The following is a 26,153-nucleotide window of genomic DNA, read 5'->3' as shown; positions in this document are numbered from 1 at the left end:
GAGAGAGAGAGAGAGAGAGAGAGAGAGAGAGAGAGAGCTCTTGTCACTCTGCTGCCCTGCACCCGTGCTCGAGTTTTTAAAGGCTTCTGGTCTCTCAGAGGAAGCTGAGGAGAGAGAGAGAGGAGAGGAAAGGAGGAGAGGGGGAGGAGGCAGAGAGCAGCAGCTACACCGCAAACAGGCACCTCAGAGAGACATAGAGAGGGAATATAATTGTATCCCTCTCATCCGTTTTTTGTTTTGGGATTTTTCTGTCCGTTTATCTCCCTCCGGTGGAAGATTCATTCTCTTGGATTTCTGCTGCATCACTCTACGCTTTGCCTGGTTACCTCATGGACAGACAGAGACTGTCTGTGATGTAGACAGATACATCTACTGAGAATGACGGAGAGACTAGAGGAGAGACTAGAGGAGAGGCTGTGAAAAACGGACCCATAACAACAGAGAGAGCGAGAGAAGCAACGAGACTCGGAGAGAAGAAAACAAGGAACCATTCCAGGAGAAGAGAGAGAGAAGGATTAACAGAACAGAGAAAGAGAGCGAAAGATAAAACATATGCTGTGGACAGAGTGAGAGACGGAATCAGTCCTAAATCTTTTCTCTGGATGTAAGTGTGCTCTCCTCTCCTCCCGGCAGTGGGAGAGGCAGAGAGGAGCTCAGACCAGGAGGAGGGGGAGGGGTAGATGAAGAGGGGGCTGGGGCGCAGCAGGAGGACAGTGGGGTTGAGGGAGATCTAGCAGAGGAGGAGAATGGGAGCTGAGCAGTCCCTGGAAGATGGACAGGCTCCCTGTCTAACCAAGGAGCACACAGAGACCATGTGAGTTCTGATTCCTGAGTTCTAGGTTCTGAGTTCCCGAGTTTTGAGTTCTAGGGATTGTTGTTCTGAGTTGGGGGTATGGTTGGACTGGGCTGTGTGCTCTGGGGTTTTGTCTGGACTGATGGGGCCATTTCTCTTGTTGTTTTGGTTGTGTGGATGTCCATGCATACAAGGTTACAAACTGAGTTCTGATGCCTGGTCTGGTCCACCTGGGCTGTGACTTGTTGTTGTAAGGATCTCCTCCATGCATACGAGGTTACAAACTGAGTTCTGATGCCTGGTCCGGTCCACCTGGGCTGTGACTTGTTGTTGTAGGGATCTCTATACACACTACCCATCAACAAAAGGCTTTTGTACCCATACAGTATCCAAACACATGTATGAGCATATGCACACCCATGGGCCTCTGTATGGGGTGGGGGACGGGACCCTTATTGACACACAAATAAACAATAAAAAGTGAAGAGTAAACATTATACTCACAAGTTCCAAAGGAATAGACATTTCAAATGTCATGTTATGTCTATATACAGTGTTGTAAAGATGTACAAATAGTTAAAGTACAAAAGGGAAAATAAACAAACATAAATATGGGTTGTATTTACAATGGTGTTTGTTCTTCATTGGTTGCCCTTTTCTTGTGGCAACAGGTCACAAATCTGGTCACACTGTGGTATTTCACCCAATAGATATGGCAGTTTATCAAAATGTAAATAATTTTTTTTTGTAATCTGAGGGAAATATGTCTCTCTAATATGGTCATACATTTGGCAGGAGGTTAGGAAGTGCAGCTCAGTTTCCACCTGATTTTGTGGGCAATGTGAACATAGCCTGTCTTCTCTTGAGAGTCAGGTCTGCCTGTCCCATTTTGTGAATTCTTGGTTGGTGAGCGGACCTCAGACCTCACAACCATAAAGGGCAATTGGTTTAATAACCGATTCAAGTATTTTTTGCCAAATCCTAATTGGTATGTTTAATTTTATGTTCCTTTTGATGGCATAGAATGCCCTTCTTGCCTTGTCTCTCAGATCGTTCACAGCTTTGTGGAAGTTACTTGTGGCGCTGATGTTTAGGCCAAGGTATGTATAATTTGTTGTGTGCTCTAGGGCAACAGTGTCTAGATGGAATTTGTATTTGTAGAGTCTGAAGACATTTGACTTCATATTCTAGCAGGGGGAGGCCGGGTGCTGCAGACTGTTCTAGTGCCCTCGCCCATTCGTTGATATATATGTTGAAGAGGGTGGGGCTTAAGCTGCATCCCTGTCTCACGACCCTGTGTGAAGAAATGTGTGTGTTTTTTGCCAATTTTAACCGCACACTTGTTGTTTGTGTACATGGATTTTATAATGTTATATGTTTTTCCCCCAACACCACTTTCCATCCATTGGTATAGCACACCCTAATGCCAAATTGAGTCAAAGGCTTTTTTGAAATCAACAAAAAACGTTCTGAAGAGTGATGCTGGGGAGTGCTGGATAAAGGAGAAGTAATCAGGGAGGTGATGAAGTCCAGGTGTACCTAATGATGCGGCGCAGGTGTGAGTAATGAGGGTTGCCAGGTGTGAGTAATGAGGGTTGCCAGGTGTGAGTAATGGTGGGTTGCCAGATGTGAGTAATGATGGGTTGCCAGGTGTGAGTAATGATGGGTTGGCAGGTGTGAGTAATGATGGGTTTGCAGGTGTGAGTAATGATGGGTTGCCAGGTGTCAGTAACGATGGGTTGCCAGGTGTGAGTAATGATGGGTTACCAGGTGTGTGTAATGAGGATTGCCAGGTGTGCGTAATGATGGTTGCCAGGTGTGTGTAATGATGGGTTGCCAGGTGTGAGTAATGAGGGTTGCCAGGACGGTGGATAGTAGACCGGCGCTGTCGATCGCCGGGTAGCAGGAGTGGACGTTGCAGAATTGCAGCAAACCTGCTTTATAACGGCAACATTTTCTCCCCTTGCCCCGTGGCAAAATGAGCAGACTTCCAGTAAATTAACTTTAAAACATTAATATATTTTTTGCTTGCAAGGTGGGTGGTGGATACAAAGGTGGGAACACAGACCCATTTGCCATTGAAGCCCCTCATGACATAGACTGACCAGGTGAATCCAGGTGAAAGCTATGATCCCTTATTGATGTCACTTTGTTAAATCCACTTCAATCAGTGTAGATGAATTTAAAACACAGGTTACATTTTTAAGCTTTGAGACAGTTGACACATGGATTGAATATGTGTGCCGTTCAGAGGGTGAATGGGCAAGACAACATGTTTTATTTGAAGAGGGTACATCAGTTTATGTGTGTCAAGAATTGCAACGCTGCTGGAGTTTTCACACTAAACAGTTTCAAGTGTGTATCAAGAATGGTCCACCACCCAAAGGACATCCAGCCAACCTGATACAACTGTGGGAAGCACTGGAGTCAACATGGGCCAGCATCCCTGTGGAATGTTATAAAACGCCCCGATGAACTGAGGCTGAGTTCTGAGGGAAAAAGAGGGGAGGTGTTCCTAATGTATAGATATACCAGATTGGTTGGCCCCTTATGAGACTACTTTGCTCTTATGTGCTTTGTATGCGAGTCTGTACAGTATACAGTATATGTTTGTGTCTCTATGTGTGTCTGCGTGAGCATGTGTGTGTGTGTGTGTGTGCGTGTGTGTGTGTGTGTGTGTGTGCGTGCGTGTGTGTGTGTGTGTGTGTGTGTGTGTGCGTGCGTGTGTGTGTGCGTGCGTGCGTGCGTGCGTGCATGCGTGTGTGTGTGTGTGCGTGCGTGCGTGCGTGCGTGCTGGCCTTTATGGAAGAGTGGCAAGAAGAAAGCCATTTCTTAAAGATATCCATAAAAAGTGTTGTTTAAAGTTTGCCACAAGCCACCTGGGAGACACACCAAACATGTGGAAGAAGGTGCTCTGGTCAGATGAAACCAAAATTGAACTTTTTGGCAACAATGCAAAACGTTATGTTTGGCGTAAAAGCAACACAGCTGAACACACCATCCCCACTGTCAAAGGTGGCAGAATCATGGTTTGGGCCTGCTTTTCTTCAGCAGGGACAGGGAAGATGGTTAAAATTGATGGGAAGATGGATGGAGCCAAATACAGGACCATTCTGGAAGAAAACCTGATGGAGTCTGCAAAAGACCTGAGACTGGGACGGAGATTTGTCTTCCAACAAGACAATGATCCAAAACATAAAGCAAAATCTACAATGGAATGGTTCAAAAATAAACATATCCAGGTGTTAGAATGGCCAAGTCAAAGTCCAGACCTGAATCCAATCGAGAATCTGTGGAAAGAACTGAAAACTGCTGTTCACAAATGCTCTCCATCCAACCTCACTGAGCTCGAGCTGTTTTGCAAGGAGGAATGGGAAAAAAAATGTCAGTCTCTCGATGTGCAAAACTGATAGAGACATACCCCAAGCGACTTACAGCTGTAATCGCAGCAAAAGGTGGCGCTACAAAGTATTAACTTAAGGGGGCTGAATAATTTTGCACGCCCAATATTTCAGTTTTTGATTTGTTAAAAAAGTTTGAAATATCCAATAAATGTCGTTCCAATTCATGATTGTGTCCCACTTGTTGTTGATTCTTCACAAAAAAATACAGTTTTATATCTTTATGTTTGAAGCCTGAAATGTGGCAAAAGGTCGCAAAGTTCAAGGGGGCCGAATACTTTCGCAAGGCACTGTATATCTCCACGTTACCATGGTGTCATACACAATGTGACATGTCCTCTTCAGTGTAGACTGGGCCGCTAAACAGCTGCTAATTACCTTGGCAAATTACTGCCGAACACATTACTCGTAACCACTGAGCTAGACCTATATCACTTTGGCCTAATGTCAAAAGAGTCAAATTTATTGGCCTTTTCAAATATGTTCAGTTATTGCTTGGTAAGGGAGAGAGTTCCTGTTGAACACCTTAATCCAAAGGAGTTGGGTTGCTATGGATTCTGGTTACTATGGATTCTGGTTACTATGGATTCTGGGTACTATGAATTGTGGTTACTATAGATCCTGTTTACAGAGGATTATGGTTTCTATGGATCATATGGATTATGGTTACAATGAATCCTAGTTACTATGGATTATGGTTAGTATGGATCCTATGGATTATGTTATTAAGGGTAATGGTTGGTATGGATCATGGTTAATATGGATCATGGTTACTATGGATCATGGTTAATATGGATCATGGTTCCTATGGATCCTATCGATTATGGTTACTATGGTTCCTATGGATTATGTTATTAAGGGTAATGGTTGGTATGGATCCTATGTTGTATGGTTACTATGGATCCTATGTAGTATGGTTACTATGGATCCTATGTAGTATGGTTACTATGGATCCTATGTAGTATGGTTACTATGGATAATGGTTACTATGGATCCTATGGATTATGGTTACTATGGATCCTATGTAGTATGGTTACTATGGATCCTATGTAGTATGGTTACTATGGATCCTATGTAGTATGGTTACTATGGATCCTATGTAGTATGGTTACTATGGATCCTATGTAGTATGGTTACTATGGATCCTATGGATTATGGTTACTATGGATCCTATGTAGTATGGTTACTATGGATCCTATGTAGTATGGTTACTATGGATCATATGTAGTATGGTTACTATGGATCCTATGTAGTATGGTTACTATGGATCCTATGTAGTATGGTTACTATGGATCCTATGTAGTATGGTTACTATGGATCCTAAGTAGTATGGTTACTATGGATCGTATGTAGTATGGTTACTATGGATCCCATGTAGTATGGTTACTATGGATAATTGTTACTATGGATCCTATGTAGTATGGTTACTATGGATCCTATGTAGTATGGTTACTATGGATAATGGTTACTATGGATCCTATGTAGTATGGTTACTATGGATCCTATGTAGTATGGTTACTATGGATCCTATGTAGCATGGTTACTATGGATCCTATGTAGTATGGTTACTATGGATAATGGTTACTGTGGATCATATGGATGATGGTTACTATGGATCCTATGTAGTATGGTTACTATGGATCCTATGTAGTATGGTTACTATGGATCCTATGTAGTATGGTTACTATGGATCGTATGTAGTATGGTTACTATGGATCCTATGTAGTATGGTTACTATGGATAATGGTTACTATGGATCCTATGGATTATGGTTACTATGGATCCTATGTAGTATGGTTACTATGGATAATGGTTACTATGGATCCTATGGATAATGGTTACTATGGATCCTATGGATTATGGTTACTATGGATCCTATGTAGTATGGTTACTATGGATAATGGTTACTATGGATCCTATGTAGTATGGTTACTATGGATCCTATGTAGTATGGTTACTATGGATCCTATGTAGTATGGTTACTATGGATAATGGTTACTGTGGATCATATGGATGATGGTTACTATGGATCCTATGTAGTATGGTTACTATGGATCCTATGTAGTATGGTTACTATGGATCCTATGTAGTATGGTTACTATGGATCGTATGTAGTATGGTTACTATGGATCCTATGTAGTATGGTTACTATGGATAATGGTTACTATGGATCCTATGGATTATGGTTACTATGGATCCTATGTAGTATGGTTACTATGGATAATGGTTGCTATGGATCCTATGGATAATGGTTACTATGGATCCTATGTAGTATGGTTACTATGGATAATGGTTACTATGGATCCTATGGATAATGGTTACTATGGATCCTGTGGATTATGGTTACTATGGATCCTATGTAGTATGGTTACTATGGATAATGGTTACTATGGATCCTATGGATAATGGTTACTATGGATCCTATGGATTATGGTTACTATGGATCCTATGGATTATGGTTACTATGGATCCTATGTAGTATGGTTACTATGGATAATGGTTACTATGGATCCTATGGATTATGGTTACTATGGATCCTATGTAGTATGGTTACTATGGATAATGGTTATTATGGATACTATCTAGTATGGTCACTATAGATAATGATTACTATGGATCCTATGTAGTATGGTTACTATGGATAATGGTTACTATGGATCCTATGTAGTATGGTTACTATGGATCGTATGTAGTATGGTTACTATGGATAATGGTTACTATGGATCCTATGGATTATGGTTACTATGGATAATGGTTACTATGGATCCTATGGATTATGGTTACTATGGATCCTATGGATTATGGTTACTATGGATAATGGTTACTATGGATCATATGTAGTATGGTTACTATGGATCGTATGTAGTATGGTTACTATGGATAATGGTTACTAAGGATCCTATGTAGTATGGTTTCTATGGATCCTATGTAGTATGGTTACTATGGATCCTATGTAGTATGGTTACTATGGATCCTATGTAGTATGGTTACTATGGATAATGGTTACTATGGATTCTATGGATTATGGTTACTATGGAAAATGGCTAATTTGGATCCTATGTAGTATGGTTACTATGGATCCTATGTAGTATGGTTACTATGGATAATGGTCACTATGGATCCTATGGATTATGGTTACTATGGATAATGGTTACTATGGATCCTATGTAGTATGGTTACTATGGATAATGGTTACTATGGATCCTATGTAGTATGGTTACTATGGATCCTATGTAGTATGGTTACTATGGATAATGGTTACTATGGATCCTATGTAGTATGGTTACTATGGATCCTATGTAGTATGGTTACTATGGATAATGGTTACTATGGATCCTATGGATTATGCCTGTTTGCCTGTATGGATCATTCTATAGGCAGTGCTTCAGATCATAGGGGAATACCCAGCAATCACTTAATTCCACATTTGTAGTATGGTTACTATGGATCCTATGTAGTATGGTTACTATAGATAATGGTTACTATGGATCCTATGGATTATGCCTGTTTGCCTGTATGGATCATTCTATAGGCAGTGCTTCAGATCATAGGGGAATACCCAGCAATCACTTAATTCCACATTTGTAGTATGGTTACTATGGATCCTATGTCGTATGGTTACTATGGATCCTATGTAGTATGGTTACTATGGATCCTATGTAGTATGGTTACTATAGATAATGGTTACTATGGATAATGGTTACTATGGAACCTATGTAGTATGGTTACTATAGATAATGGTTACTATGGATCCTATGTATTAAGGTTACTATAGATAATGGTTACTATGGATCCTATGGATTATGCCTGTTTGCCTGTATGGATCATTCTATAGCCAGTGCTTCAGATCATAGGGGAATACCCAGCAATCACTTAATTCCACATTTGTAGTATGGTTTGACCCCCAAATCCCTGGTTGTAGTGAACCTAATCCTGCTGGAGGAGACAGGGATTACAATGCCACTATCCTTCACTGGCACTGCACTGGAGCTACAAACTGTTCATATCCCATAACTCTTAAATTACTACTGAAGGACAATATTATGATGAATTTGGAAGGTACTTTGACATTTATGTAGCTTGTAGACATACTGACATAGAGGTCATACTGACATAGAGGTCATACTGACATAGAGGTCATACTGACATAGAGGTCATACTGACATAGAGGTCATACTGACATAGAGGTCATAGCCTCCTTCTTCATGTAGACTAGCACAGATACCCAACTCGCTGTCACTGAAAAACAGTTCAGCTTTCATTTCCTATGTAAATCTAGAAGATGTAGTTTTTATGGGAAAAAGACCATCACAGAGGACTCCTTGTCCTCCATCTCTGCTGTGACCTGTCCCACCCTGCTGCCCCAGGGGAAGTCCAGATTATTGAACAGGTTTGAGTTGTTTTACCCTGCCATCGACTGATGCCTGTAACGACAGCAGGTTGACTTAACAGGGGCTCATATTATCCTGCTGTTGTCTGATCCATGTGTTCCTGTGAGTGTGTGTGGTGTGTTTCAGGGTGGTGTGTCTGGACCCTTGTCTGTCTGGCTGGTTGTTATGGATCCATATTCATGATTATTTAATCTGTCTCCATGCTCACAGTGGGGGTGACTGATTTCCCCTGATTCCCCCAGTTCTCCCCCTTAACTCATCATGTTATCTGATGATTAGCGTGTGTGTGTGTGTGTGTGTGTGTGTGTGTGTGTGTCAGCCTGGGGGCTGCAGAGGAAGAGGAAGGAGCTTCTTTCTCCACATCTGTTTTATTGAACAATGGAGGAAAATATTCTGGTCTGATGCTGTGATGGTTACAACCTGCAGTAAATATTCTAGACTGGCTGTAGTGTCTATTGTTCTGTAGACTGGCTGTAGTGTCTATTGTTCTGTAGACTGGCTGTAGTGTCTATTGTTCTGTAGACTGGCTGTAGTGTCTGTGTTCTGTAGACTGGCTGTAGTGTCTATTGTTCTGTAGACTGGCTGTAGTGTCTATTGTTCTGTAGACTGGCTGTAGTGTCTATTGTTCTGTAGACTGGCTGTAGTGTCTATTGTTCTGTAGACTGGCTGTAGTGTCTGTGTTCTGTAGAATGGCTGTAGTGTCTATTGTTCTGTAGACTGGCTGTAGTGTCTGTGTTCTGTAGACTGGCTGTAGTGTCTATTGTTGTGTAGACTGGCTGTAGTGTCTGTGTTCTGTTGACTGGCTGTAGTGTCTGTGTTCTGAAGACTGGCTGTAGTGTCTATTGTTCTGTAGACTGGCTGTAGTGTCTATTGGTCTGTAGACTGGCTGTAGTGTCTGTGTTCTGTAGACTGGCTGTAGTGTCTGTGTTCTGTAGACTGGCTGTAGTGTCTGTGTTCTGTAGACTGGCTGTAGTGTCTGTGTTCTGAAGACTGGCTGTAGTGTCTATTGTTCTGTAGACTGGCTGTAGTGTCGATTGTTCTGTAGACTGGCTGTAGTGTCTGTGTTCTGTAGACTGGCTGTAGTGTCTGTGTTCTGTAGACTGGATGTAGTGTCTGTGTTCTGTAGACTGGCTGTAGTGTCTGTGTTCTGTAGACTGGCTGTAGTGTCTATTGTTCTGTAGACTGGCTGTAGTGTCTGTGTTCTGTAGACTGGCTGTAGTGTCTATTGTTGTGTAGACTGGCTGTAGTGTCTGTGTTCTGTTGACTGGCTGTAGTGTCTGTGTTCTGAAGACTGGCTGTAGTGTCTATTGTTCTGTAGACTGGCTGTAGTGTCTGTGTTCTGTAGACTGGCTGTAGTGTCTGTGTTCTGTAGACTGGCTGTAGTGTCTATTGTTCTGTAGACTGGCTCCGGTTGTTTCTAGACCCAAGCTCCCTATTTATTTGCATGTTGTACAGCCCAACTTTGAATTATTCATGTCAGGTGACTATATACAGGGTCAGTACCATATTAACAATGTACAGGGATACTGGAGTGATGGAGGTAGATATGTATAGGGGGAAGGGACAGGGATACTGGAGTGATGGAGGTAGATATGTATAGGGGGAAGGAGACAGGGATACTGGAGTGATGGAGGTAGATATGTATAGGGGGAAGTAGACAGGGATACTGGAGTGATGGAGGTAGATATGTATAGGGGGAAGGAGACAGGGATACTGGAGTGATGGAGGTAGATATGTATAGGGGGAAGGAGACAGGGATACTGGAGTGATGGAGGTAGATATGTATAGGGGGAAGGAGACAGAGATACTGGAGTGATGGAGGCAGATATGTATAGGGGGAAGGGGACAGGGATACTGGAGTGATGGAGGTAGATATGTATAGGGGTAAGGAGACAGGGATACTGGAGTGATGAGGTAGATATGTATAGGGGGAAGGAGACAGGGATACTGGAGTGATGGAGGTAGATATGTATAGGGGGAAGGAGACAGGGATACTGTAGTGATGGAGGTAGATATGTATAGGGGTAAGGAGACAGGGATACTGGAGTGATGGAGGTAGATATGTATAGGGGGAAGGTGATAGGGATACTGGAGTGATGGAGGTAGATATGTATAGGGGGAAGGAGACAGGGATACTGGAGTGATGGAGGTAGATATGTATAGGGGGAAGGAGACAGGGATACTGGAGTGATGGAGGTAGATATGTATAGGGGGAAGGAGACAGGGATACTGGAGTGATGGAGGTAGATATGTATAGGGGGAAGGAGACAGGGATACTGGAGTGATGGAGGCAGATATGTATAGGGGGAAGGGGACAGGGATACTGGAGTGATGGAGGTAGATATGTATAGGGGTAAGGAGACAGGGATACTGGAGTGATGAGGTAGATATGTATAGGGGGAAGGAGACAGGGATACTGGAGTGATGGAGGTAGATATGTATAGGGGGAAGGAGACAGGGATACTGTAGTGATGGAGGTAGATATGTATAGGGGTAAGGAGACAGGGATACTGGAGTGATGGAGGTAGATATGTATAGGGGGAAGGTGATAGGGATACTGGAGTGATGGAGGTAGATATGTATAGGGGGAAGGAGACAGGGATACTGGAGTGATGGAGGTAGATATGTATAGGGGGAAGGAGACAGGGATACTGGAGTGATGGAGGTAGATATGTATAGGGGGAAGGAGACAGGGATACTGGAGTGATGGAGGCAGATATGTATAGGGGGAAGGGGACAGGGATACTGGAGTGATGGAGGTAGATATGTATAGGGGGAAGGTGACTATATACAATATAAATGTGTGTGCATGTTAAGTGTGTTTAAGCAAATTAAGTGTGCGTGTGTATGTGTGTATGTGTGTGTGTGCGTCTGTGCGTGCGTGTGTGTGCCTGTGTGTATGTGTGTGCGTGTGTGCGTGTGTGTGTGTGCCTGTGTGTGTGTGTGTGTGTTCGTGCGTGCGTGTGCCTGTGTGTGTGTGCGTGTGTGCGTGTGCCTGTGTGTGTGTGCCTGTGTCTGTGTGTGTGTGTGCGTGTGTGTGTGCGTGTGTGTGTGTGTGCCTGTGTGTGTGTGTGCATGCGAGTGCATGTGTGTGTGTGTGCCTGTGCATTAGTATATCAATCTAAATATGGCGTGTGAGGATGAATATAAATGCTATTATTCTCCGCTGTTTCCAGTGTTTTTCAGGTGGTCAGTTGGTCAGGTGGTCAGGTGGTCAGTTGGTCAGTTGGTCAGGTGGTCAGGTGGTCAGTTGGTCAGGTGGTCAGGTGGTCAGTTGGTCAGGTGGTCAGGTGGTCAGTTGGTCAGGTGGTCAGGTGGTCAGTTGGTCAGGTGGTCAGTTGGTCATGTGGTCAGTTGGTCAGGTGGTCAGTTGGTCAGGTGGTCAGTTTGTCAGGTGGTCAGGTGGTCAGGTGGTCAGGTGGTCAGTTGTTCAGGTGGTCAGGTGGTCAGGTGGTCAGTTGGTCAGGTGGTCAGGTGGTCAGTTTGTCAGTTTGTCAGATGGTCAGGTGGTCAGTTTGTCAGGTGGTCAGTTGGTCAGGTGGTCAGTTGGTCAGGTGGTCAGGTGGTCAGTTGGTCAGGTGGTCAGTTGTTCAGGTGGTCAGGTGGTCCGTTGTTCTTTTGGTCTGTCTGTTGTGAGTTCTGAAAAGACTGGCTGTAGTGTCTATTGTTCTGTAGACCATAGGAGATGATTCACTTGATTCACTTCTAACTGTAGAATTAAACTATAGGAGCTAATTCACTTGATTCACTTCTAACTGCAGTATAAAACCATAGGAGCTGATTCACTTGATTCACTTTTAACTGTAGAATTAAACTATAGGAGCTGATTTACTTGATTCTGTCTAACAGCAATATTAAACTATAGAAGCTTATTCACTTGATTCACTTCTAACTGTAGAATAAAACCATAGGAGCTGATTCACTTGATTCACTTCTAACTGTAGAATTAAACTATAGGAGCTGATTCACTTGATTCACTTCTAACTGTAGAATTAAACTATAGGAGCTGATTCATTTAATTCCTTCTAACTGCAGTACAGATTGAAGTTAAATCCATAGAGGCTGATTCACTTGATTCCTTCTAACTGCAGTATAAAACCATAGGAGCTGATTCACTTGATTCACTTCTAACTGCAGTAGAGATTTATGTTAAATCCATAGAGGCTGATTCACTTGATTCCTTCTAACTGCAGCCCTCTGCTCCACTTACTGCAGAACCACTGAGCTATATTTTTTACTTGTCAATTGTTTCTGATGTCATCGTTAAGATCTGGGAAGCGGATGGCCTCCCCTGGTATTCTGGTGTTCCCTCTAAAATCTGGGAAGCGGGTGTCCTCCCCTGGTATTCTGGTGTTCCCTCTAAAATCTGGGAAGCGGGTGTCCTCCCCTGGTATTCTGGTGTTCCCTCTAAAATCTGGGAAGCGGGTGTCCTCCCCTGGTATTCTGGTGTTCCCTCTAAAATCTGGGAAGCGGATGGCCTCCCCTGGTATTCTGGTGTTCCCTCTAAAATCTGGGAAGCGGATGGCCTCCCCTGGTATTCTGGTGTTCCCTCTAAAATCTGGGAAGCGGATGGCCTCCCCTGGTATTCTGGTGTTCCCTCTAAAATCTGGGAAGCGGATGGCCTCCCCTGGTATTCTGGTGTTCCCTCTAAAATCTGGGAAGCGGATGGCCTCCCCTGGTATTCTGATGTCATCGCTAAGATCTGGGAAGCGGATGGCCTCCCCTGGTATTCTGGTGTTCTCGCTAAAATCTGGGAAGCGGATGGCCTCCCCTGGTATTCTGGTGTTCCCTCTAAAATCTGGGAAGCGGATGGCCTCCCCTGGTATTCTGATGTCATCGCTAAGATCTGGGAAGCGGATGGCCTCCCCTGGTATTCTGGTGTTCTCGCTAAAATCTGGGAAGCGGATGGCCTCCCCTGGTATTCTGGTGTTCCCTCTAAAATCTGGGAAGCGGATGGCCTCCCCTGGTATTCTGATGTCATCGCTAAGATCTGGGAAGCGGATGGCCTCCCCTGGTATTCTGGTGTTCTCGCTAAAATCTGGGAAGCGGATGGCCTCCCCTGGTATTCTGGTGTTCTCGCTAAAATCTGGGAAGCGGATGGCCTCCCCTGGTATTCTGGTGTTCCCTCTAAAATCTGGGAAGCGGATGGCCTCCCCTGGTATTCTGATGTCATCGCTAAAATCTGGGAAGCGGATGGCCTCCCCTGGTATTCTGGTGTTCCCTCTAAAATCTGGGAAGCGGATGGCCTCCCCTGGTATTCTGATGTCATCGCTAAGATCTGGGAAGCGGATGGCCTCCCCTGGTATTCTGGTGTTCTCGCTAAAATCTGGGAAGCGGATGGCCTCCCCTGGTATTCTGGTGTTCTCGCTAAAATCTGGGAAGCGGATGGCCTCCCCTGGTATTCTGGTGTTCCCTCTAAAATCTGGGAAGCGGATGGCCTCCCCTGGTATTCTGATGTCATCGCTAAGATCTGGGAAGCGGATGGCCTCCCCTGGTATTCTGGTGTTCCCTCTAAAATCTGGGAAGCGGATGGCCTCCCCTGGTATTCTGGTGTTCCCTCTAAAATCTGGGAAGCGGATGGCCTCCCCTGGTATTCTGATGTCATCGCTAAGATCTGGGAAGCGGATGGCCTCCCCTGGTATTCTGATGTCATCGCTAAGATCTGGGAAGCGGATGGCCTCCCCTGGTATTCTGGTGTTCTCCCTAAGATCTGGGAAGCGGATGGCCTCCCCTGGTATTCTGATGTCATCGCTAAGATCTGGGAAGCGGATGGCCTCCCCTGGTATTCTGATGTCATCGCTAAGATCTGGGAAGCGGATGGCCTCCCCTGGTATTCTGGTGTTCCCTCTAAAATCTGGGAAGCGGATGGCCTCCCCTGGTATTCTGATGTCATCGCTAAGATCTGGGAAGCGGATGGCCTCCCCTGGTATTCTGATGTCATCGCTAAGATCTGGGAAGCGGATGGCCTCCCCTGGTATTCTGGTGTTCTCCCTAAGATCTGGGAAGCGGATGGCCTCCCCTGGTATTCTGGTGTTCTCCCTAAGATCTGGGAAGCGGATGGCCTCCCCTGGTATTCTGATGTCATCGCTAAGATCTGGGAAGCGGATGGCCTCCCCTGGTATTCTGGTGTTCCCTCTAAAATCTGGGAAGCGGATGGCCTCCCCTGGTATTCTGATGTCATCGCTAAGATCTGGGAAGCGGATGGCCTCCCCTGGTATTCTGATGTCATCGCTAAGATCTGGGAAGCGGATGGCCTCCCCTGGTATTCTGGTGTTCTCCCTAAGATCTGGGAAGCGGATGGCCTCCCCTGGTATTCTGGTGTTCCCTCTAAAATCTGGGAAGCGGATGGCCTCCCCTGGTATTCTGGTGTTCCCTCTAAAATCTGGGAAGCGGTTGTCCTCCCCTGGTATTCTGGTGTTCCCTCTAAAATCTGGGAAGCGGATGGCCTCCCCTGGTATTCTGGTGTTCCCTCTAAAATCTGGGAAGCGGATGGCCTCCCCTGGTATTCTGGTGTTCCCTCTAAAATCTGGGAAGCGGATGGCCTCCCCTGGTATTCTGCTGTTCCCTCTAAAATCTGGGAAGCGGATGGCCTCCCCTGGTATTCTGGTGTTCCCTCTAAAATCTGGGAAGCGGGTGTCCTCCCCTGGTATTCTGGTGTTCCCTCTAAAATCTGGGAAGCGGATGGCCTCCCCTGGTATTCTGGTGTTCCCTCTAAAATCTGGGAAGCGGATGGCCTCCCCTGGTATTCTGCTGTTCTCCCTAAGATCTGGGAAGCGGATGGCCTCCCCTGGTATTCTGGTGTTCCCTCTAAAATCTGGAAAGCGGGTGTCCTCCCCTGGTATTCTCATAGACCTGGACATAACACTGTTTCAGCTGGTTATAGACCTGGACATAGTACTGTTTCAGCTGGTTATAGACCTGGACATAGTACTGTTTCAGCTGGTTATAGACCTGGACATAGTACTGTTTCAGCTGGTTATAGACCTGGACATAACACTGTTTCAGCTGGTTATAGACCTGGTTATAGACCTGGACATAGTCGGGTTTCAGCTGGTTATAGACCTGGTAATAGACCTGGACATAACACTGTTTCAGCTGGTTATAGACCTGGACATAGTACTGTTTCAGCTGGTAATAGACCTGGACATAACACTGTTTCAGCTGGTTATAGACCTGGACATAACACTGTTTAAGCTGGTTATAGACCTGGACATAACACTGTTCAGCTGGTTATAGACCTGAACATAGCACTGTTTCAGCTGGTTATGGACCTGGACATAACACTGTTTCAGCTGGTTATAGACCTGGACATAACACTGTTTCAGCTGGTTATAGACCTGGACATAACACTGTTTCAGCTGGTTATAGACCTGGTTATAGACCTGGACATAACACTGTTTCAGCTGGTTATAGACCTGGTTATAGACCTGGACATAACACTGTTTCAGCTGGTTATAGACCTGGACATAACACTGTTTCAGCTGGTTATAGACCAGGACATAGAACTGTTTCAGCTGGTTATAGACCTGGTTATAGACCTGGACATAACACTGTTTCAGCTGGTTATAGCCTGGACATAGTACTGTTTCAGCTGGTTATAGCCTGGACATAGTACTGTTTCAGCTGGTTATAGATGATATGTTTGAAATTGTTTGGATCAATAAAACAAATTTGAGCTGCCTTATTTATACCCCGTTCCAAGACCTTCGATCCTGTTGACCATTACATTCTTATTCAATAGTCTGCTGAAGTCGGCCTGGTTTGAAAATGATCTGTGAGACAGGACTCAATGTGTAGTATCTCTGACAGTGTTCATGTCAGTCTGCTGGATATTATGAAAGGTATTCTGCAGGGTTCTTTACTGTTCATAGAAATAATATCGGTCTATTTAAGAAAAAGAAAGTACTATTCATCTGTATGAAGACGACACTGTTTAATTGATCCAACTGTTGACTAGGCTGTTTGCGCTTCAATCTGACCTTGTTACCAGAAAGCCCTGGTTGGTTTAAAACATGTTCTCATGGGCAAGACTATGTACATGCTGTTCTCTCGTTCTCTACAGAATTTTCCAGATGAACTACATATTTATTCACTGGATGGTTCTCCCATCGATCAGGTTCCCGCCTACAAATATCTGGGTATCTGGATTGACAAAGATTTCATGTTTTAAAAAACGTACGGATGAGCTAGCTCAAAATATAATATTTAAAGTGGACTTATTTTTTTTAGAAATAGATCTTTCCTCTCCCTAAATAGCAGGAAGTAGATTGTTCAGTCTACTTTTCCTGCCAGTTCTTGATTATGGTGACACCATTTTACCAGATTGCAGCAGCCACTACTCTTAACCCTTTGTATGCCGTCTACCAAAGCACCATTCGTTTCATCACAGGTGACCATTTTGCTACTCCTCACTGCTTCCTGTATCAACAGCTGAACCTCACTAAAGTCCCGTAGATCACTCCATTATTCCCTTACTGTTTACAAAGCCCTGCTACACAAAGCTTCCAACTTACCGAACTTCATTGCTAACGTATAAAATAATGAGATACCAAACCCGTTCACAGGTTTGGTTAACTCTTGAGGTCCCAAAGGGTCTCCACGGAATTAAGTAAATCCGCTTTTAGGAAATCCGCTTTTTTGGAATCACTTACATTAACATTAGTTCCGTTTGGATTCCCTGGTTCCGTTTGGATTCCCTGGTTCCGTTTGGATTCCCTGGTTCCTTTTGGATTCCCTGGTTCCGTTTGGATTCCCTGGTTCCTTTTGGATTCCCTGGTTCCGTTTGGATCCCCTGGTTCCGTTTGGATTCCCTGGTGCCACTAGGGCACTTTAAAGCCCTGACGATGTATGAGTTCACTGAGCTGTGCAATTGTTTTGATTGATTGATAGATTTAGTAACTAGTTTCTGATGCTGTGATGTTCTGGAGTATCGTACTGTTATTAGATCTGATTGATTTAGTAACTAGTTTCTGATGCTGTGATGTTCTGGAGTATCGTACTGTTATTGGATCTGATAGATTTAGTAACTAGTTTCTGATGCTATGATGTTCTGGAGTATCGTATTGTTATTGGATCTGATATATTTTTACATCTTCTACTTTGTGGACTCATCGTACCAGTGAAAATGAGACCCTGGTGGTGTCATGTCTCCTTCCCTTCACACTATGGTCATTTATGAGGTCTACAGTGATACTGAGTCTCTCTCTCTCTGTCCTATAGGAGCTCAGACTCTGACGGAGCGTTCGAGACGCCAGAGTCGACCACCCCTGTCAAGTCCCCCACGGAGACAGACCCTCATGTCCAGCTGCTGACCTCTGAAGACACCGGTGAGAGAGACTCGTGCACATTCACAGAGAGCGAGAGGGAGAGAGAGAGAGAGAGAGAGAGAGAGAGAGGCACACACACACACACACGGAGAGAGAGACACACACACACGGAGCGAGAGAGACACACACACACACTCACAGAGAGAGAGACACACACACACACACAGAGAGAGACACACACACACGGAGAGAGAGAGACACACACACACACACACACTCACAGAGAGAGAGACACACACACACACGGAGAGAGAGACACACACACACACACACAGAGAGAGACACACACACACACACACACACACACACACACAGAGACACACACACACACAGAGACACACACACACACACAGAGAGAGAGAGACACACACAGAGAGACAGAGATTTAGAATGCCCTCTACTGGTGACTACTGGTACTTCAAACAAAGAGGTTTTCTCTGTTCAGTCATTCAGACCAGCATCACAGAGCTGCTAACGGATATAAGCAGGTATTATCAATGCAGGAAAGCTTCAGCCATTCATCACAATGTTCGTTTGTGTTTTACTGATTGGCTGGGAGGTTGTGATGAAATATTCAGAGCTCATTCACCAATTGAATTAGTCTAAAACCAGACACAGCCTTCACCATCATCTCTCTCTCTTTCTCTCTCCGTCTCTCTCGATCTCCCTCTCTCAATTTAATTCCATTGAAGGGCTTTATTGGCATGGGTAAAATGTGTTGACATAAACAAATGTACAAATGTACATTACACATATAAAAATTTAAAAAGAATAAAGACATTTCAAATGTCATATTATGTATATATACATCTTCACCTACTGTATATATACAGTGTTGTACAGTCGCTCTCTCTCTCTCTCAATAACATTTTAGGGCTTTATTGCAATGGAAACACATGTTTCTCTCTCTCTCAAACGAATACAACTAACAAGCATCAGAAGAATGTCATTTCTCTCTCTCATTCAAACACCATATCGGGATTGTGTCATGACTATATATTACCTATCATTTATATTTCTCTGTTCCTCCAGGTCTTGGCTGTGACTCTGAGGCAGACGGTGAACCCGGGTCAGAGGCTAAAGGTCACCATGGTAGCTCCCTGTCCATAGTCTTTGACGAGGACAAGCCCATAGCTGCTAGCGGAGCGTATAACCTAGACCAGCTCATAGCTGCTGCTGCTGCTGCTGCTGCTGCTGAGTCCCAGAGCCGATCTCTAACCCGCTCTCTGAGCCTCCAGGCTGGGGAGCTAGATGGCTCCGGCCCCCTAGACGGCGGAGGATCCTCCATCTCAATCGGAGACTCCCGTCCCTTAGCTGAGGCCTTTAGTGTTGACTGTGGTACTGAGAGTGCTCCAGGGACTCTCCGCAGACCCTCCAAGAAGGGGCCTCTCCGCCCAGGCGGCTCCCTGAAAAAGAAGCCTCTCCCCAGGCAGAGCTCTAACCTAGAGAGCCCCCAACTGCCGTCCTCCGGAACCACACCGGAGCTGGAGAGGGGTGCCGAGCCCACCAGAGCAGCCAGACCCCTATTGGTCTCTGAGGATCTGGAAGTAGGAGGAGCCACAGTAGACTCCGCCTCGCTCACTGAAGAGACCAATCACACTAGCCCAGAGACAGATAATCAACTAATCCTGGCCCCTACTTCTATTCTGACCCCGACCCCAGCTATCTCTATACCCAACCGACAGGAGGACACCCCCATCTCCGTGCCGGAGGCCCCCCCAGGCAGCGAAGGCTCTCCCCTCAGTGGGACCTACAAATGGGACCCAGACAACTTTGAAGACATCGACCCGTTCAACAACGGAGGGCGTAAAGTCGCTAACTCCCCGGAGCGCCCTAACGCCGAGCCAACTCTTCCCTCAACCAGCCCCCCTATTCGAACCCCAGGGGCGGTCAGACTGGAGTTTGACTATTCTGAGGAGACCCTCGAGGAGCCTCCCAAGGCCTCTCCACCACCCAAGAAGCTGGGCAAAAAAGCAGGTTCCAAGGTCTGTCTGTCAAAAGGGTTGCAAAATTCTATTAACTTTCCCCAAATTCCCTGATCTTCCAGAAATCCCAGTTGGATTTTGACTCTAGTCTGTTGTCATGTTTAGTGCTCTCCTTGGTCTTCATGTTTAATCTGTGTGTTTGATCTGTGTTTTATTTTACTGATTATATTATATATTATTATTATATTGACTATGTAAAGTTACTTTGTAGTGTTTTTAAAATTAATAGACTGTATAGTTATTAATATGATGTATTTTTTTGTTATTATCAGATGCCTCTAAGGAAGCCCAGGATGGGTCTGAAGAAGGCCGTCCAGCCCCCATGTGAACCCCTAGACAACAGCCTAATCCCCGATGACATCCTCGTCTCTAAGCCCTCCTATAACTCTGACCCGGCTCAGTGGGACGACCTTAACTTCAATCCTTTCGGCTCGAACAGCGGGATCCCTATCTCTCCCGAGCTGAACAAACCCTCCTATAGTTTTGACTCTGACACCTTCAATGAGTCAGCTGTCAACTCCTTCAAGGGTTCGTCCAATAGGACGGCTGCGCTTCCACCCAAGGCTGCCTCTGGCTCCGCCTCTTTCGAGGTGTCGGCCAATGACGACGAGGTTGATAACGATAACGATGAAGTTAGGGAGCTGGAGGACCACAACCAGAACAAACCGACCAAGACCAAGAAGAAACCAATCAAATCGTAAGTTTAAATGCCATTGCATTATTAGGTGGTTATAAGGCACTTTCACGTTGTCATTTGTTTATGTGTTTCTGTTTGTATATTTAGTACTGAATTATTTTAGCTGTGTGTGTGTGTGTGTGTGTGTGTGTGTGTGTGTGTGTTTTGTTATCTCTCTATCCAAATTGGGAGAGAGAATGTGTTTGTCTGTCTGTGCCACCTGTCTCTCTGTCACCTGTCTGTCTCTCTATCACCTGTCTGTCTCTGTGTCTCCTGTCTGTCTCTCTGTCTCTCTGTCACCTGTCTGTCTCTGTCTCTCTGTCACCTGTCTGTCTCTCTGTCACCTGTCTGTCTCTCTGTCACCTCTCTGTCTCCTGTCTGTCTCTCTGTCACCTGTCTGTCTCTCTGTCACCTGTCTGTCTCTCTGTCACCTGTCTGTCTCTCTGTCACCTCTCTGTCTCCTGTCTGTCTCTGTCTCCTGTCTGTCTCTCTGTCACCTGTCTGTCTCTCTGTCTCCTGTCTGTCTCTCTGTCTCCTTTCTGTCTCTCTGTCTCCTGTCTGTCTCTCTGTCTCCTGTCTGTCTCTCTGTCTCCTGTCTGTCTCTCTGTCACCTCTCTGTCTCCTGTCTGTCTCTCTGTCACCTGTCTGTCTCTCTGTCTCCTGTCTGTCTCTCTGTCTCCTGTCTGTCTCTCTGTCACCTGTCTGTGTCTCTGTCACCTCTCTGTCTCCTGTCTGTCTCTCTGTCACCTGTCTGTCTCTCTGTCTCCTGTCTGTCTCTCTGTCACCTGTCTGTCTCTCTGTCTCCTGTCTGTCTCTCTGTCACCTCTCTGTCTCCTGTCTGTCTCTCTGTCTCCTGTCTGTCTCTCTGTCTCCTGTCTGCCTCTCTGTCACCTGTCTGTCTCTCTGTCACCTGTCTGTGTGTTCTCGTGTGCCACAGGAAGTCGAAGGGTTCCTCTCTGTGTTGTCTGTTGTAAGTACAGGAATGGCAGCAGGACTGTTTTGACCTCTAACTGTTTATGTAAATAATGTTTCAGTTTTTCTAAACATTCCTACTCTCAGAGAGAGCTTGTAGCCCCGTCGTGCTCATCTCCTTCTAACTTTCCCCAAATTCACAAGTTCTCCTGAAATTCTGGGAATCTTCCCAACCAGGATTTCTGGAAAACATGGGACGTTTTTCAACCCTGTCCTCCTCCCTATTAACACAACAGTAACATAAAGACAACCAATCAGAGAAGCTCTACCACGCAAAACCAACCAATCAGAGAAGCTCTACCACGCAAAACCAACCAATTAGAGAAGCTCTACCACGCAAAACCAACCAATTAGAGAAGCCCTACCATGCAAAACCAACCAATCAGAAAAGCTTCACCATGCAAAACCAACCAATCAGAGAAGCTCTACCATGCAAAACCAACCAATCAGAGAAGCTCTACCATGCCCATTTTCTTCAATGAGCATCCTGCCATATAAATGTAACCAGTCTTGTACAGGTGCACCCCTTCTCCAAGGGAAAGAGAACATTCACACGGTAGCACCTCCTCTATTGAAGAGCAACAGAGGTTAGTCGTGGTCACACTAAGGAGCAGTGAATCTGTGTGGTCTAGGTTGGTTGTAGATACCTGGGTTTAGACTGAGGGTTGTCACAATACCCGTATTGTGGAAGGGAAACCAAAAAAAACATGAAGCAGAATTCATTTCTGGAAGAAATACAGTCCTAATGTTGGAAACACACAGATTCGCATTTGTTTCTTTTGAAAGCTACTGTACAGAACACAATGGGCCCGGTTCGCTTGGCATTACCCGGTGCCACAGTTGGACTAATGGGCACCGAGCAAAACAAACTCGCTCACTATTTTACAAAAGTAGGTCTTAAAGGACTAAAGAGTGAAATCTGCTTCTAGAAAATCTGGTATATTAGTATCCCAATACTGGTATCAAGACAGCATTAGTTTGAACTATTCATCTCATATCGCTGACACGCTAACTCGCTGACACGCTAACTCGCTGACACGCTAACACACTAACACGCTAACTCGCTGACACGCTAACACACTAACACGCTAACTCGCTGACACGCTAACACGCTAACTCGCTGACACGCTAACTCGCTGACACGCTAACTCGCTGACACGCTAACACACTAACACGCTAACTCGCTGACACGCTAACACACTAACACGCTAACTCGCTGACACGCTAACACACTAACACGCTAACTCGCTGACACGCTAACACACTAACACGCTAACACACTAACTCGCTAACACGCTAACTCGCTAACACGCTAACACGCTAACTCGCTAACTTGCTAACACGCTAACTTAGCAAAGAATTAACATTGGCGTCTGTTGCCTAATGCAGCCTTTCCATGCATTTGATTTATTCCAGAACTAGGACCTGATTCAACTAATCCTTAAGCCCCTGACTACTTGAATCAGTTTTGCTAGTTCAGGGCTAAAATGTAACAGTGAAACATCTGTGGGGTGGGGGGGTTGTAATGTCTGGGGGTCCCCAAGGGGAGGTTTGAATCGTGTGCAGGTCCCCGAGGGGAGGTTTGAAACATCTGGGGCGTCTAATGTATACCATCAAAAGTGAATCATGGCAGCAATTTTTTGGGGGGGGAGGGGGCAGAAATTGACTTTCAACCTACTGTAATTCTAGTCAAATTAACGCAATGTACGCTAACTAAACTAGCGACGCTAAATACTGAAACATGTATTATCAGTTCAACAACATGTGAGTATTATGTTTTTTGAGTTTTGATGATACTGCTTTACACCATGCATCATTATAATTTTCAACATCCCCCTTGTGTTGTGAATGACTAGTACACATCTTATTGAGCTAGACACAGGGAGAGTAATACGCCATGCATACAGAAATCATTATCATTTTCAATATCCCCCTTGTGTTGTGAATGACTAGTACACATCTTATTGAGCTAGACACAGGGAGAGTAATACGCCATGCATACAGAAATCATTATCATTTTCAACATCCCCCTTGTGTTGTGAATGACTAGTACACATCTTATTGAGCTAGACACAGGGAGAGTAATACGCCTCTTGTTTTTAAAAAGACAATAGAGTTGACGTATTGATTGACTTATTGATGAAGTCTTCATTGATGAAGTCTCTGCAGGGGGAGACTTGTTCTGATCCTCCACCGCTCTCTCCCCTTCCTCCCCCTTCCTCTTCCAGTAATACTTTCAGAGTCAAGAGGTCCCCAAAGAGATCGCCCATGTCTGATCTATCATCACAAGTCAGTCTGTCTTCTCTCACTTACGCACGCACGCACGCACACACACACACACACACACACACACACACACACACACACACACACACACACACACACACACACACACACACAGGCACAAACACACAGGCACAAACACACACGCACACACACATGCACACACACACACACACACACACACACACACAAACACAGGCACACACACACACAAACAGACTCACAGGCACACACACACAGGCACACACACTCACACAGGCACACACACAGACTCACAGGCACACACACACACACACACACACACACACACACACACACATACACACACACACACACACACACACCTCCTCACTTCCTCCTTCCTCCGCTCCAGGAGCTCACCCCAGTAGATGAAGCCCAGTCTCCTATCCCCCCGCTACAGGACGACCACGCAACAGACGAAGAGAAGCTGGCCTCTTCCTCCAATCAAAAAGAGAAGTTGGTCTCCTCAGCCAACCACAAGTGGGCATCCAGGGAGGCAGAGATAACCTCTGACCCCCATGAGGACTTCCCTCAACCCTCTGACCTCACAGCCTTTGTCAACAGTCGAGGTAAGTTAATGTCTGCATGCTGTTAGCAGCATCGCTATTGATTTCTATTTGACGTTGAGCAGCTAGCTATGCTGCCACCCTACCCACCCTGCCCAGTACTCTGCTAAACCCTGACCCTAGATCAGGAGAGGAGAGCCACCCTACCCACCCTGCCCAGGACTGTGCTAAACCCTGACCCTAGATCAGGAGAGGAGAGCCACCCTACCCACCCTGCCCAGGACTCTGCTAAACCCTGACCCTAGATCAGGAGAGGAGAGCCACCCTACCCACCCTACCCAGTACTCTGCTAAACCCTGACCCTAGACCTAGTCTAACCCAGTCCAACCTAGTCTAACCCAGTCCAACCTAGTCTAACTCAGTCCAACCTAGTCTAACCTAGTCTAACCTAGTCCATCCTAGTCTAACCTAGTCCATCCTAGTCTAACCTAGTCCATCCTAGTCTAACCTAGTCTAACCTAGTCCAACCTAGTCTAACCTAGTCTAACCTAGTCCAACCTAGTCTAACCTAGTCTAACCCAGTCCAACCTAGTCTAACCTAGTCCTTCCTAGTCTAACCTAGTCCATCCTAGTCTAATCTAGTCCAACCAAGTCTAGCCTAATACAGCCAAGCCCAATCCAGCCAAGTCTAGTCCAGCCAAGCCTAGTCCAGCCTAGTCCAGCCCAGTCCAGCCAAGCCCAGTCCAGCCTAGTCTAGTCCAGCCTAGTCTAGTCCAGCCAAGCCCAGTCCAGCCTAGTCTAGCCAAGCCCAGTCCAGCCTAGTCTAGTCCAGCCAAGCCCAGTCCAGCCTAGTCTAGTCCAGCCAAGCCCAGTCCAGCCTAGTCCAGCCTAGTCTAGTCCAGCCTAGTCTAGTCCAGGTAGTCCAGCCTAGTCTAGTCCAGCCTAGTCTAGTCCAGCCTAGTCCAGCCCAGTCTAGTCCAGCCCAGTCTAGTCCAGCCTAGGGTAGCCTAGTCTAGTCCAGTCTAGTTTAGTCTAGTCCAGCCCAGTATGGTCTAGTCCAGCCTAGTCTAGTCTAGTCCAGCCAAGTCTAGTCCAGCCAAATCTAGTCCAGTCTAGTCTAGTCCAGTCTAGTCTAGTCCAGTCTAGTCCAGCCAAGTCTAGTCCAGTCTAGTCTAGTCCAGTCTAGTTCAGCCAAGTCTAGTCCAGCCAAGTCTTGTCCAGTCTAGTCCAGCCAAGTCTAGTCCAGCCTAGTCTAGTCCAGCCTAGTCCAGCCCAGTCTAGTCCAGCCTAGGGTAGCCTAGTCTAGTCCAGTCTAGTTTAGTCTAGTCCAGCCTAGTATGGTCTAGTCCAGCCTAGTCTAGTCTAGTCCAGCCAAGTCTAGTCCAGCCAAATCTAGTCCAGTCTAGTCTAGTCCAGTCTAGTCTAGTCAAGTCTAGTCCAGCCAAGTCTAGTCCAGTCTAGTCTAGTCCAGTCTAGTTCAGCCAAGTCTAGTCCAGCCAAGTCTTGTCCAGTCTAGTCCAGCCAAGTCTAGTCGAGTCTAGTTCAGCCAAGTCTAGTCCAGCCTAGTATAGTCTAGTCCAGCCTAGTCTAGTCTAGTCCAGCCAAGTCTAGTCCAGCCAAGTCTAGTCCAGTCTAGTCCAGTCTAGTCTAGTCCAGTCTAGTCCAGCCAAGTCTAGTCCAGTCTAGTCTAGTCCAGTCCAGTCCAGTCTAGTCCAGCCAAGTCTAGTCCAGCCAAGTCTAGTCCAGTCTAGTCCAGCCTAGTCTAGTCCAGTCTTGTCCAGCCTAGTCTAGTCCAGCCA

The 26,153-nt window shown here is 45.6% G+C and overlaps 1 protein-coding gene across 5 annotated transcripts in view; it reads left to right on the top strand.

Annotated features, from left to right (window-relative positions):
• The first annotated feature begins 713 nt into the window (after positions 1–713).
• Positions 714–26,153, top strand: part of LOC139377008 (transforming acidic coiled-coil-containing protein 2-like) — a 63,001-nt gene continuing 37,561 nt past the window's right edge. For 4 of the 5 annotated variants that reach the window (XM_071120066.1, XM_071120065.1, XM_071120064.1 and 1 more), the window contains exons 1-7: positions 714–814; positions 17,805–17,911; positions 18,944–19,896; positions 20,169–20,593; positions 21,510–21,542; positions 23,773–23,833; positions 24,201–24,417. In XM_071120066.1, coding sequence (XP_070976167.1) covers positions 747–814; positions 17,805–17,911; positions 18,944–19,896; positions 20,169–20,593; positions 21,510–21,542; positions 23,773–23,833; positions 24,201–24,417 — 1,864 coding nt within the window. In that variant the 5' untranslated portion in view covers positions 714–746. The remainder of the gene's footprint in view (positions 815–17,804; positions 17,912–18,943; positions 19,897–20,168; positions 20,594–21,509; positions 21,543–23,772; positions 23,834–24,200; positions 24,418–26,153) is intronic. The other variant, XM_071120062.1, reaches the window with a different exon arrangement.

The sequence above is a fragment of the Oncorhynchus clarkii genome, chromosome 20 (genome assembly GCF_045791955.1).
Source record: "Oncorhynchus clarkii lewisi isolate Uvic-CL-2024 chromosome 20, UVic_Ocla_1.0, whole genome shotgun sequence".
Classification (NCBI taxonomy): Eukaryota; Metazoa; Chordata; class Actinopteri; order Salmoniformes; family Salmonidae; genus Oncorhynchus; species Oncorhynchus clarkii.
This window is presented reverse-complemented; position numbering and strand designations above follow the sequence as displayed.